Here is a 14,797-nt window from a genome sequence, read left to right as displayed (position 1 = left end):
GAACCAGTTTTAATTATCTTTATGCATTTCAATAAACAATTTGGAACTATTCTGTAATTTGGAACCTGAGGATGAAAGACCATCAAAGCCAGCAGTTAGCAATAAGTCTTGGTGACTTTGAAGACCCTCCTGATCTCGACATTCTTCTGTGCCTTTCCATCAATGTCTGGGAATGAACAAATATTGATCTAGATAGGCATTTTGATACAACCTCTTCTTGGCATTTTTTAAAAAGACACATCTGCCATTGACCAGGGAAGGGCTACTCTTGAAAAATTAGATTTTTTTTTTTATGATGACAACTATGTATTTCTATAGCGGGACAAGCATAACTGAGGGCCTACTATGTCACTATATAGTGTAGTAGTTAAGGAATGGATTCTGGAGCTAGGCTGCCTAGGTTTGAATCTCAGCTCTGCTACTTTCTAGCTGTGTAATCTTGGGTAAGTTACTTAACCTCTCTGTGTTTTGGGTTCCTCATTTGTAAAATGAGGACAAAAGTATCTATTCCATAAGGCTTCCGTGAAAATTAAATGAGTTGATGACTTAGAACTGGGAGGGTTACAGAGTGTGCACTACCTAAACATTAGTTCTTAGAGCGTAGGAAGTTTGAAGATATTAAAAGAAAGAGATGCCAAAGAAGTTTCTCTAGGGACTTATAATTTGGTGAACATGTATGGACATGCTGAAAGGACAATTCAAGACATTAGACAATAAAGTATAATGTTGAATTATATCAGAAGAGAAAAACTGATAATAGGTGTTGTCAAGGGAGGGAGAGATGAATGTTGGCTTAGGGGAATTAGTGGGTGCTTCTTGGCAGAAGAGGGACACCTGAGTTGGACTCTGAAGGATCGGTATGATTTGGCAGGTGGAGGCAAGTAGTGTGAGGAGGTAGACCATTTCCACATTCGAAGGATGGAAGATGAAGGAACGAACATGGCATTTATAGGAGACAGGTGGATGTGATAGAGTCAAAATAGAAGTTTGAATAGGTAAGAGTCCAAGTTCTGAAGGATCCTGAACGTCAGGATTGAGAGTTTGGACGTGATGTAACAGAAGGAGTCAGCAAGATTCTCAAGGGGGAGCTGACATACTGAACATTGTTCCTGGGGAAACAGAACAAGCAGTTTTGTGACTGGTGGATTGGAGGATGGAGAGGATGGAGAGGACCATTCAGAAGGCTGCTGGAATATAGAAGCGAAGGAATAAGAGCTTGAAGCAGCTGTAGTCATTGTTACGTAAGGCAAGAACAATAAAAAATATTTAAAAGAAGATAAGTGAATATGAAACCATACTAAAAAGTGATCCCCCTCCCAGCATCTTAAATATTTAACAGGAAAGCCATTTAAAAGAACAGTGCTGGATGCAAACTTAGCAACACTAGTAAGGATATTTATTTATTTGGAAATTTGTTGCTGCTTTTGCCAAAGAGAACCAGTTGTTTGTGCGAAAATGGAGCAGGTTCACCTAAATGAAGCTTGAAACTAGAATCTCTTTAGAGACATAGAAACACAATAAATTTTAATGGCTCTACTGGCAACACAGACACAAAACAATGTAAGTAAACATAATAAAAATAAAACATAAACAAAAGAATATAATTTAAAGGAAAGAGAGAGAAGATGAGAGAAAAGTAAAAGCTAGTAAATTATGTGTCTTAGAATATGATGCTTGTGAAGAGGAGAATAAAGACAAAAACGATGGAAATTCGGAAACAAGAAAATAAGTGTGTAAAGAGGTAGTGAACTATCTTCTGCAGAAAGAACTGTAACCATATAAGACAGATTCGAGAATGTAAATCATAGTTTCAAAGACATGAAAAAAATGATAAAGTATTCACAGAGAACTAGGGGGATCCTATGAGGTGAAGGATGGTAAGAGGCTCCTAGAATTCTTTTCCAGATTATTATTCTTTTCTAGTTAATATGGTCAGCATCTTGTTACTTCACTTTATCTTAAAAATTGTTCCCACTCACCCCTACCTGTTTGGGTCCAGCTTTTATAAGTGGCAATGAATGATACAATGTACGTGACAAACCAGTAGAGGGCAGTGGCTGCATTCTCACCAGCTGCTCACCACCTGCCTTTGACTCCCAATTCACAGTTGATTTGGCAAATGTTAAGGTTTTAGAAACTTTGCTGTTTGCAAATCTTCATTTTGACAAAGGAGAATATGGTCAGACTGAGTTAAAGTTAAGAAGTTAGTCTGGTCTCTCAGAGAAACAGTCTGGAAGAGTGAAATACCTTAGAACTAGGAGTTAGGAGACCTGGTTTCTGGTCTGAGTTCAGTAGATAACCCGTTTGTGATGGGCAAATCAGTTCACTTCCTCAACCATGACTGCTTCATCAGTACAGCCAAGGTCTAGACACTTCGGAGGGAAAATCCTGACTTCTGAGTTAGTCACAGATTTTCATAGTTGAGAAGAACTTTAGACATCATCTGGTCCAAACTCTCTTCAGTTTATAGATAATAACAACATTAATAGTGATGATAGTAATTAACACTAATATAGCATTTACTATGTGCCGGACCCATATAATATAATATTATATTCTGAATATGTATCTTCTTGCTTAATCTTTGTAACAACCTTAGAAGGAAGGTACTAGTTACCACATAAAATTATCTCCATTTTACAGATGACGCTGTGACTTTTCCAAGGTGTCATAGCTGGGCAAGTGGCTAATAATTTAAACACACAGAATTTGGCTCCAGAGTCTAGCTCTTAATTTTTATGTTCACTAGGTAAGGACACTGTAGCTTGCAGAGGTTACATGACTTATACGGAGTTGTACAACCTATCGTAAAACTAGGACCACAACCCCTATAAGCTAACTTCTTGTCTCATGCTTTGCTCAATATGTCATTGTTTCTCTTATATAAGGCTTTAGTTATTAATTATAATAACAAGTATAGTTAGTTCTTTAAAAAAATGAACCTAGATTGTTTATCAGGAATGTATAATTCTGGTACTAATTGTACATCAAGGTCAAAATTTCTTAGCCATGAATGCAGGCATATTCTTGCTAAAAGTGACAGATTATAGATACTATTATTAAAAGACAGAATGAGGCTTAGGATATGTTAATTTACAGTTCATTTTCTAATTGAATAATTGTTTTCATTTGTTTAAAATCTGATGACAAAATTTAGCCTAAATGAAGTCAATAATCTTAGTTAAAGAGATGGCAAGTCTTAAGCTCCAAAAGAAATATAGCTTTGAAGAAGGAGCAGCAAAGCCTTTGGCCACATTTTTGCTATTCTTAGCTTTTCAAACTATTTCGTACATGTAAATGGGATAGAAAATTAAGCCAAGTTATATCCTTTTCAGATAAATTCTTTAGTTTTAGGTTTGGGACTAATCCTAGTGATATTCATCCTGGTAAATGCCACAATATATGTGAAAATTCCCTAACTTAGGAGAACGTAAAGAAAATATGAGGCATGGGGCTCCTAGACTACACTGGGAGGTGACAAATGTGAAGAGGACACTGATTTGTGGGGGAAAGGGGAGCTGGGGGAATCAGCTTAGCCATTTATGGCCCCACTCGAGTTTTAGTACATATTTAGCCAAAGTGCCTTATCCAAGGGCAACACTTTGGCTAAGCTCTGTGGATTTACCTCAGGGTTGAACATTTGACAAGCAAACAGGATAGATTCACTACTATTTATGATATAAGGTGGAAGCAGACCTAAAGTGAGCCAGGTCATTTTCCATGATATCATGTCAGCTTTCAATCAAATCCTTATTCATTTCTGAAAATTTTACTTTCATTACAGTTGTGCTTAAGGCTCAGCCAACCAAGATCTCATGACAAAAATGGAAGGTTTTTGTTCTAGTTCAAGAAAAATAAAATCAAGCCTACCTCTGCTCAGCTTGGCTTCTAGTTCAGAGGTTTCTCTGTTAATCAAAAGAGCTGCGATACACCTTTAATGCTGTTCAGTGGTTAAAGACCAGGCTTAAAATGTTCTCGCTCTTGAGGATTTAAATTTAGACCCATAAAGAGGTGCTTGTGTAAAAACCGTAAAGAACATTCAATTTGTTCTATTTGGAGAAAGATTTTACTGGAAATATAAATTTCACTTAAAAATGTTTTATGGGATACAGAGGTGGAGAAACCATCTAAAGAACACAAGCGTTTTTTTTTTTTTCTGTGAACTGAGGATTTCTGTGCTCAAGTCAGAACCTGCTGGTTCTTTTCCATCTGAGGTCTTCGTTCTCTCCTCGTATTAACTTAGTCATCTCCACAGCAACTAATTGAAATATCCCAAAGGATTTCAACCTTGTGTGAGGAATCATGGGGAGGAACAGATCAAATTCTAAAAGTGCAAAGGTTCTTATCAAAGTTTCTCTAATAATAGTGCCATACTCAAAAATCGATTAAATATAACAGAAGATGTTAACAATTCCTTGAAATGGAAAGTTTTCCATTGTCTGTTAACATTTCTAGGTCAGATCTCCCAAGAAGCAACAATGTCACAGGAATAAAGAAATGACAGTTGTGTGTTTTATTTATATGGTGAGTCTCCCATGAAATACATCAGTTTTGTCACCAATATCCATCACCAAAACATTCTGGCAAATAAAGAAGCTGATTTCCCTTTAACATTTATAGTATATATCAGAGTTGTAAAACTTAGATGTCTTACAGGGGCGGGGCAGTGATGTAAATAGGAAAAGTGGAGCTGGCCCATCTAATAGCGGTAGTGTCTAACTGGTGCCGGTTGGTTTTGCCATTCACAAACGCTGGTCTCCTGTATCTAGATCTTTTTTTTCCTCTCACAAGCAGCAGAAAATCTTAATTTCTTTCTTTTTTTTTTTTTATAGGGGTTTTTCCAGGTTTAAAATTTTGCCAACTGATTCAAAATTTTAAAACTTTGCACTGGTCAAAAAAAACATGTCTATGGACCAGGTTCAGTTTGTGGACTGCCTTTTTTATGACCTTAGGTATAAAGCGATACCTGGAATATAACTAAAGTAAATCACTAATGAAGTTAATAGGGCCACTCCCTGAGCTTAACAGTTTCTGTGAAATTTTAAGACTGCTCTAAGTTCACGCTGATCTATCTCTGATGTCGAGAGGTCAATGCATATGATGGAAACGGGGTTCAGTCAAAAGGGAAGAAGCAGGGCAGGGTGGAATTATGAAGTGGTTCCAATGGTAAAAGTGAATTGCCCTTCTAGCTGCATTATTTTAATAACATAACTCATTAGAGGAAAGTTAAACATATCCCATTTACTTCAAAGGGGATAGGCAGCATACTGCAATAGAAACATGAAAGAAAGCCTTTACCTAATTCTGCCATGGACACAGTTGGGGAAGTCTCTCCATTGGTGAAAGAACAGTAGGGAAAGAAGCCTGATGCTGGTGTGTAGTCACATATTGGTTCTGGTTTGATTCCATTGATATCAAGACCTGACTGGTCTGGGGAAGGCTGTATGTCCAGGTAGAAGCTGCTGACAGCTGAGTCTGCCTTGCTCCCCTCAGGGGTGTGCCCGTCGATGTAGTTGCTGAGGTCGTCGTGAAGTTCTGTGAGCCCATTGGCTGAGATGTTGTAGGTTGGAGTCAGCGGCTCGGCCTCTCCAGGCTGCTGTTGGTGGTCTCGCTGCTGTTGCTGCATCCGGTGTTTCTGCACTTCTGCATACAAGCTGTCTCTCTGCTTTTTCGACATTCGGCCAAATTTTACAGCTGGAAGAAAAAAGCCAAACCACATCATGTATGATGTGCTTTTCTTCATTATCCTCTCTGGCATGTTTTATGGAGTTCCTTTGAAGTCTCAGACAATCTCAATCAAAACCACGTAACCACAAAAAGGATGTGATCCAGAGGTGAAAACAGTCCCACCCCACACCCCCAACAGCAAAGATATATCCCTGAGGAACTAAGTTTCAAAAACAGACCCAGGACAGCTAGAAGAGACCTGGGGTAATGACCATCTATGTTTTCCTGCTGTCATATATCCCTGTGCTCAGTGGGGGCTGCTGGTATGTGACTGAATGAGCTTGTTCACTCTCCACCAATGCAGCTGGCTTGGACCATCTCTTTTTCTTCCCAGTGTTCAGACCAATGCACAAGGATGCACAGATTCACAGAGGTATATTGAGGCACGAGCAGTCAAACTTCTACTTTCATTCATTCCACTATTCTGTATGTTTGAATAAATTTCTTCCTGATCAAAGAGCTGAATCTGGGTCTTCATTGAGAGATCTAAACAGACTGCGTGAGGCCTTGCAATTCTCTGAATTACATCTCTAAGTCTACCTACCTAAGAAGCCTCTTTCCCTACTCCTGGGTGATGATGGCCCCTGTAAAACTCTTGGACCTATCTTTAAATGACACTTTGTACTGTTTTCATTTAGTCCCAAGCAAAAAAGAGTACCAAGATTTTGGAAAGGGTAAATGCTGTGTATGATCCCTGTTGGGCAAATTTGTGTTTGTAATGCTTCTCTTTGCAATATATCCTCATATTTAAGGTGGAACAATGAGTGTAGTAACCTTCCAGTTGGTTCAGAATTCCAAATGATTTCTCCTGAAGCACCCAGATAATTGAGAAAAAACAAAACCCTATGATTTCCTGGTCTGAACTCTCTCACTAACCCATTTACTTCTCAGCTTGACTCTGAGTATGTACATAAAGCCTCTGCTGGAGGGACTAAGATGCCCTAATTGATTGTGGTTAAATTTATACCTTACGGGGTGAATGAATTCACCCATTTGACCACCATGAGTCTATGGGAAGGAGGCAGGATAGGTGGACATGAAGTTAAAAACAGAGGCTACCACCTGGGGAATTCCTTTTCTGCCAAGGAGGACATGCTGTTCTTATTCAGAGAGGAAGCAAGCAAGCTGTATACTGGTCAATTTCCAGGTTCTAGGACTCAGGTAACAAACCTGGGTGGGACTGGTTAGACAGCAATCAGGCTGATGTGGGTTCTGAATTTCAGGCTTATAATTGTATAAGCCCCCAAATTCACTCTAAGTCCACAACAACATGTGCTGTTACTTATATGCAAAATCTCCAAAACGTATACTGAAGGCACTTAAGTTTTTGTAAAGAATCCATGCTCTAGAACACCCAAGGGAATTAATACCTATAGGTCAAACTTGTTCAATTGTGACTCTGAATTATGTTTTAACTTTTGCCTGAATATTAACAACAGCAACCATACCATCCTGTAAGCAAAATAAAAGGATCAGCTCTTGAGAAAATACACACACAACTTGTGATTTTAACCTACAAGTTCGTAAGAGATGAACCTAACTTTGTCAGTTTAGTACCACTGGAAGATGAAATGTGTAGAGTTGCTTACCACAGGAATTTCTGAGACTAAGGTGTAAGTTCTTCGATTGCATATTTTGATGGTACAAATATCGTTTCTGATTTTACGTATTCCAAGAGCCCACCCTGTGCCCCGCTACTGAAGGTCATCACACTGGTGCTTGGGTGGGTCCGCAAGCCCCAGGAACATCTGATCGGGGAAGGCAGGCTTTCAGAACACTGGCCCAGCATCTGAAGTATTTTTCCACAGGCTGAAACTCTACTGGAAGAGCTGTTTCCTTCAAAGGGATCTGTTAAGAGAGCCAGCCAACCAGTATATTCGGAAAAGTCCTTAAAATGTACCCGCTGTACTTTGTGCCCAGTTTCCTTGTATGAGAATAACTGTCTTGAAATCTGGTGTTGATTATTCAGTGTACTTAAGACAGTTTTCTGGGAAGATCTTGAAATGTTCTGCAATTGAATGGTAGATGGTCTCTATTTCTTAAAATAGCTTCTTTTCATGAAAAGAACATTTGTCATTTAGCCACATTTTGCACTATTTTCACACATTCTGCATGTACAAATATTTGATTTTGGCATGTGATTCAAGATATCCAGTTAGCATAAAAGCTAATTCAACCCAACTGCCAATAAGCTTACTTGTGTAAATCATGTAACAATTTGCCCCCACTTATGTTTCTTTCTGGGGAAAAGGCCTATAGCGGGTATATTTCAGGGTCCTCAGATGATATTTGCCTTGGATCAATTCAGTCACCTGTAATGTCTTAAACGTTAAAATCTGAAGGTGTTCAGACCACACAGACGTGTCTCCTCCGCACCCACCATTGCCAGTCAGCTGACTCCGATGGGTTATGGAAAAGGAAATAATTGCTGTGAAACCCACAAAACTGCCAGGGGAGCGGGGCATATTTTGGCAGCTCTGGATCCAGGTTTCAGAAGGCATTTTACAACCCCAATATACTATACAGCTCAAGCTGTGAGTGCTCACCATCTCGAGACATCCCTACGGCAAGGCATTTCTGTAATCGACAGTGTTGGCAGCGGTTTCTACTGGTTCGATCAATCAAACAGTTCTTCTGACGAGGACAGGAGTAGGTGGCGTTGCTTTGCTGACTTCTCCTGAAAAAGCCCTGTGATTCAGTTATAAAATATAAAACAGGTTAGTGTCAGTTTGAGCTGTATGATACTAAAGACAGTATACTAAGCACTGAGCGGCATTAATATTTAATGAGAATTAAACTTGTAGCAGAATCATCCAGGAGACCATTAATGATATTAAAGTCACTTCTTTTTCCTTGAGTGAAATTGATCCCCAGAGCCTAATCCTCGGTCCCTTACACATGCAAAACTTTCTTTAATTCCAAGAGCTCGTCGTCTATGTAAACGGGCATAGGAGCAGACCCTGTTCTTGGCTTCTGATGATCAAAAGCAATGTGTTGATGGAAAAGTACAAAGGCATTTACCTTTAACCTTTATCCCCAAAATATTTTTAGTAGAATAAATGCAAAACACTTCTCTGTGATGTTCAGAGATAAAAAAATGCAACCTTACCGTAACCCAGGGTGGCTGCAATCCTGGTATACTGTGGTTATTCTCTACCGGCCTCCTTAAATTCACTACCCTTTAGGTGTCTTGCATTCCCCAAGTGAGAATCTACTTCTCTAAGAAGTTAAATGACACTTGGATGGATTATTTTGGCAGATTAACCAGATTGGGAATATTTACTAACCCTGACAATTTGAAAATACCATGTATTCAGTTTCACGGCCTTTAAAATTGAACAAATCCAATCTGATGTTCATCAAGTTCCACTTATTTGTTAAGCACTGTTTTGGAGATGAGAGAGTGTACAAAGATGCATAAGGAGCGCTGACTTCAAGGATTTCATTCATTCATTCATGTGTGCTAAGTTCTTGAGCTAGATTCTTACTAGTTCATCAATTTTTGGTGTTTATTCTTTTCCTAAAGCTGCAAGTTTTCCTTTTAGTTATGTATTAGTAGCAACCCACAAATTTGCTATGTAGTATTTTCATTATCATTCAATTGAAAACGTTCTAATTTTCCATATATATTTCTTGTTTAATCCCATGTGTCATTTAGAAGCACATTTCTTAATATCCAAACATATGAAGGGTTTGGGGTTATCTTTTTATTGTAAGCTAGGGATGTACTCTGACGAAAAAGAAAGTAACCAGAGTTATTTCTATGAAGCAGAGCCATGAAGGGTACAGAGGAGTATTATCATCTTCAAATCTTTAATGGCAACAATAGATGATTCCAACAAAAGGGACGCTAGTGGAGAAGGGAGAGGTAAAATCCTGAAGAACTGCCAGAGTGGTGGGCAAACTGATAAGGGTATTCTCTTACCAAAAGATTTTTCTGGACGCCAACTTGGCAGTTGTATCAAAATCCTTAAAAACATGTCTATCCATTGAACTAGTAATTATTCTTTAGGGAATATATTCTAAACAAATATTAAGAGTGGTACGAAGATTCACCTACAAGGATATCCATCACAGCACTGTCTGTATTATAAAGAAAGTTTCAGAAAAACACTAAACGCCCAACATTAGTGAACTGGAACGGTCGCATTGGATACCCACACATTCAGCAACCACTGAAAATGAAATTTAAGAAATATAATTATTGATAGAAAAAGGTGATAAAAATAGACTGCTGAATAAAAAGAACAGCTAAAGAACTAAATACAATAATCCAATTTTTTTTGGGGGGGGGAATCCATATATTTATGGATTAACATAGAAGAAACTTTGGAAAATTATTCTCCCAAGTGAAAAGAGCTGTTGGCACTGGTTGGTGGGGCCCTGAGTGATTTAAATTCTCTTTCTGTGATTTAAATTATCTGTGTTTTCTGATTTTTTGACAATATGCATGAGCTATGTGGGAAGAGCAGTCTAGTACATCTGTTCTCTTTTGTGATGGTTCGGTGACTTTGTGGATTAAATCGATGTATATGATGGATATGACCTCAGTCCCCAGTTCTTTCCTTTTGGAGGCCAACCTGGAATGGGAGGGAGCATGACCTCTCACGCCCCCTCTTGGCTTTCTGCTAAACTGCTTCCTCAACTAAACATGGTTTAGGTTAGGCTGGGGGCCCAGGGGCTCAGACTGTCCCTGCATTGTACTTTAAACTTTTCTTATATCAAGTCTGTGAAGCAATCTCTCTTTTCTCAAAATATCTAAAGCTGTGGGTCCCCCCGCCCCGCTCTGTGAAAAGGAAGTGAGAAGAAGTAAGGCTTTCTTTGGGGCTTAATGGAGGGAATTCAAGAAAATACAAATGGTAACAGAGGTAGATACTCATTAGAAAGAGAAACTAAGAGGTCAGCTGTCTAGGTATTCCATTTAGTCTGAGACATAATGTCTGCCAAAGCTGAAAGGGGTTTCTTTCTTGAGACTCTATCACCACTCAGACCCTGTGTCTGTTGTCACTGCAGATGTCTAGGACCAGGAATTGTTTGCTTTTCCTTTAGTTGAGGCTAAATTCTGCTTGCTTCACTATGAGCCTGTTGAATTTGTCCTATGATCATTGAATATGGAGAATGTCTGAGTGATCTCTTTTTTTCCTTTAAACAGAAGCACTACTTGGGGGCTGCCATGCTATCTCCCAATATTTAGTCTGTAGACCAAATCGCAGCACCTGTCACTGTTCTTTTTTAGGTTCTTTTCTACCTTTAGCATTTTTCCCCTCAGAATTCTCTCCAATTTCTCTTTCTTTAAAAATCTGAAATCTGGAATTATATACAGTTCTTGAATAATGGTTTAGTCACAAAAAGGATGCTACTTTTTAGTTTCCACATATTAAATTCAAGTTAACATTGATTACCACTAATAAAGTCCCAGAATGGGAGCACGAAAGCCATATATAACCACCAATTTGCTCTGCTATAAGGGAATTCTGAAAGGGCATGGTGATCATGATGATGTTGAAGGGTTTGAGATAGCAAGGGAGCAAATAGACACATCTTGTTGTTCATGACACAGTTTATTCTTCACTGAGTCAGTTGAGCAAGTGCCTGGAGTGGCAGAGCTAAGAACCAGAGAAGAGAACTTTCTTTTGGAGGAAGTCAATAGAGTCATGCCCACAAGGAGAACTACCAAATACCGGATGGGAGGGTTCAAGCACAATTATAAAGTGAGAGCCTTAGAGAGAGAGGGGCTTAGCCTCCATCAGTCAGATAAACATTGAACTTGGAATGTCAGACAGAATGAGGGCTTGGTCTTCCTTTTTATGTTTTGTTCCTCAATTCTTTTCAGTATTCCCTGGGGGGTTTCTCAGAGGTTTAAGGATTTAGGAAGTTAAACAGATAAAATATTTAAAGCTAAAGAACACATAAGAGGGAGACAGATTAGAAGAGTGAAAAGGAACAGGAAGAAAGGTAGAAAGTATGGTACTTTCTACCTAAAGGTAGAAGAATGCTCATAAATGTGGAAGCATAATCTTGACGGATTGTGTAGCAATCCTGGAGAGGGTTTTACTGAGAAATGACTGAGCTGAGACACCCCTTCTAGGGAGTTTGGGGAGTTTGAGGCCACACAGAGAACAGGGACAGCACAAGCCAGTGCATGGAGTTTTGGGTGGAATTGAAGAAGAAGGTATAAAGAACAGCGAAAGTGCTGAAGCTGTTAGTTGGGAAAGATATTAAACACACAATTTTGGAGTTTTATTTCTAAAAGATGAGCTAATAAATTACTTCACTTGCTTTCTTAAAAGTTCATTTTTTTACAGGTGTCAAAACACATGGAGATGTGCCATTACAAACATGGTGGGCTTGAGCAGAGAGCCACCATGATGAATTTCAGGGTAAGATATATTTAGTGTGACTGCGGCACCACCACCTGGTGGCAGCAGACTAACATGCAGTTATTGCAAATAGTAAATTAGAATAATATAAACAGGCATTTAGAGCTGGAAGAGAATTGAGAGATGATCAGGTCCAGTAGTTCTCAAACAGACAGTGTATCAGAATCACCCATGGAGCTTTAAAAAAATACTTTAGGTCTACTGAACTGAAATCTTTGGGGATGTAGTCCAGCTATACCTATTGAACAGTATGAAATAGTCATTTTTGTAGGTAAAAAAAAAAATGGCAATTTTGAATGGTAAATATTTTAACGCAGTTTCTTGAAAACTCTGCTGCTTTCCTCTTATTAAGAACCAGAGATCTACTCTAATTTTCTGATTTTGCAGATAACAAAAATGAAGCTCAGAATGGTAAGTGGTTTGTTCAAGGATGTCCCATGGCAGGTGAGAGTCAGTGCCGAGATTCAAAAGCCAGTGTCCTAATTTTGAGCGTAGTGCCCTCTCACTTAAGTATCTCTAAGTGTTGGACTAACAAAACTAAGGTCACACAGTCTTGATTTGCTCACGCATAGCTTCCCCGCATATCAACCTTCTGTCTCAATTCCCTCTGTGTCAACAACTCTTCAGTGTTGTTTCACCTCGTCTTTCGAAGTGCCAGTCATTGAGTTTTATTTCTGATTTCTGCCTTTCACTCTCTGGAAAATCCTATTGCCTATTTTTTATTTAATAATATGGTGGTACACCATGAAATTGTTCATCAGTCCCAGTAGATTGGAGCTTCCCAGGACCGGGTCAAAGGGCAAGGTATGTGGGGGAAGGCTCATACCAGTTTGCAAGAGCTGAATGTTAAAATTTCGTGAGCCAGTTGTTAAACACAACCATTATTAAAAATTGACTTATTATTTTATTATTGTTTTGCTAGTATCCATGTGCTTGGGGTTATTTATATCAATTCTATCTGAATGGTAGAGATACTACATGATTGTCTGTTGCTGTCCAGATCTTCCCTACTCTGTATTCAGTAAGATCACATGTTGGGAGGCTTGATATTGACCATGTGGAGGTAGTATTTATACCACAGAAGTTGGCAAATGCTACAAATTGGGTCTTGCTTTATTGTTTCGCTTTCTGTCTACTTTTGAAAAGTGATGGAGAAAATGATAACAATGTGGGTTAAATCGAAAAGTATGTCACGTCTGTAGTCATTGCATTGTGAACAGCACCCAAGAATGAGGAAACATTCTTCCAGTACTTAAAAACTATTATCTGATTCAGCAAAGAAGTTGCTCATGTCATCATTGATGAGTGAGTGAACTTCCAAAATATGTCTTTGTTTTACTTTCCTCTTACTCATTAATGTAAATGAAAATATTAACTAACATTCATGTTGGTACTACAGTCTTTCGCCAGCTATAACTATAGGTATGAATGGCAGAGTTCAACAAAAATCAGTGAGACCATTCAGTGAGAATCATTTGTCTATATGAAGTTTATAAATAAACAGTATTATAGAGTTTGCTCTTTGTAATGGTGTGAAATTATATCAATGAAACATACACTAAAGTTATATATATATACATATAGACACTGTTTGCTTTCCCAAGAGCTGGCTGTAAAAATTGAGCTCACTCCTTGCTAGATCCCCAGAGTCCCATCAGGCTGTCTAAGACTAGCTCGGATAGGTATTTACTCAAAATTGTGGCTTGGCTTTCTATAGCTCCATCATACCCCTCCCCAAACCCCGAAAATTAGCTGAATGGTTTTCTCTTCATTCTCTTCAATATATCCCGATCCACTCCCCGCTTCCCAGCCTTGTCTCCTCCAGTATTTTCTTGCTTGCTTGGTGAAAGGCACCATCTGTACTCCAGTTACTCAAGGCAAAAAGATGGGCTTCATTTTATCCCTGCCTCCTCCCCACCCATATTCACACAGTCATTACATTAGGCTCTTTCTCGCCACCTTCATATTTCTCAAATGTATGTATTTCTCTCCATCTTTACTGTAATTTTCCTTATCTATTTTCTCCTTAATTGGTTATTAAACAGCCTCCCAACTGGTCTCCCTGCTTCCATTCTCACTCTCTCCATAGTCACCGAAGATCTCTTTCTCAAACATAAACCTGATCAAGTCACTGCCCTGCTTATTAGCCCTCAATGGCTCCCTACCAATGACTAGGCTATGACCACCTGTCCAGGCAACTCTCTCTTACATTGAATCCTCTTCTCAAAGTCACACTCTGGCTAAGCCTAAACTACTGTGTTTACAGTTCCTCAAAAAACAACCCCTCTTCACCCCCAACACACACATAGACACACAAAGACACACAGACACACACAGACACACACACACACAGACACACACACACACACTCTCTCTCTCTCTCTCTCTTTCTTTTCTTGGAAAGCTTTCTCCTTCTCTCCAGGATCTACTTTCCCTGGGAACTTTCTCTGACCTTACCCCTCCATGTGTACCTTTAGAACTCTGTAAGTAGTGCCTCCCTCATAGCCCTTAACTTGCTGTGTTACTAATCTGTCTCCCTCACTGACTGCTTTGTTTTTTTGTTTCCAACAGCTACCACAGGACTTAAAGAATTATGCAAATACTTGTTGCATAAATATCTAGAGTAAAAAATGATGGTCGTGATAAAAATAGTGGTGACAATCATATGCTGAGCACCTATTCTATACTAG

At 38.9% G+C, this 14,797-nt stretch overlaps 1 protein-coding gene across 5 annotated transcripts in view; it reads right to left on the bottom strand.

Moving 5' to 3' along the window:
• The window catches only part of RORA (RAR related orphan receptor A), a 675,046-nt gene that overhangs the window by 16,248 nt on the left and 644,001 nt on the right, over positions 1 to 14,797 (bottom strand). For all 5 annotated transcript variants that reach the window (XM_039865420.1, XM_039865419.1, XM_039865421.1 and 2 more), the window contains 2 exons: positions 8,274 to 8,415; positions 5,299 to 5,694 (listed from right to left, as the gene is read on the bottom strand). In XM_039865420.1, coding sequence (XP_039721354.1) covers positions 5,299 to 5,694; positions 8,274 to 8,415 — 538 coding nt within the window. The remainder of the gene's footprint in view (positions 1 to 5,298; positions 5,695 to 8,273; positions 8,416 to 14,797) is intronic.

Source organism: Pteropus medius, unplaced genomic scaffold (assembly GCF_902729225.1).
Source record: "Pteropus medius unplaced genomic scaffold, Ma_sr-lr_union100, whole genome shotgun sequence".
NCBI classification, from domain to species: Eukaryota; Metazoa; Chordata; class Mammalia; order Chiroptera; family Pteropodidae; genus Pteropus; species Pteropus medius.
The sequence above is the reverse complement of the archived record's forward strand: the minus strand, read 5'-3'. Positions and strand labels throughout refer to the sequence as shown.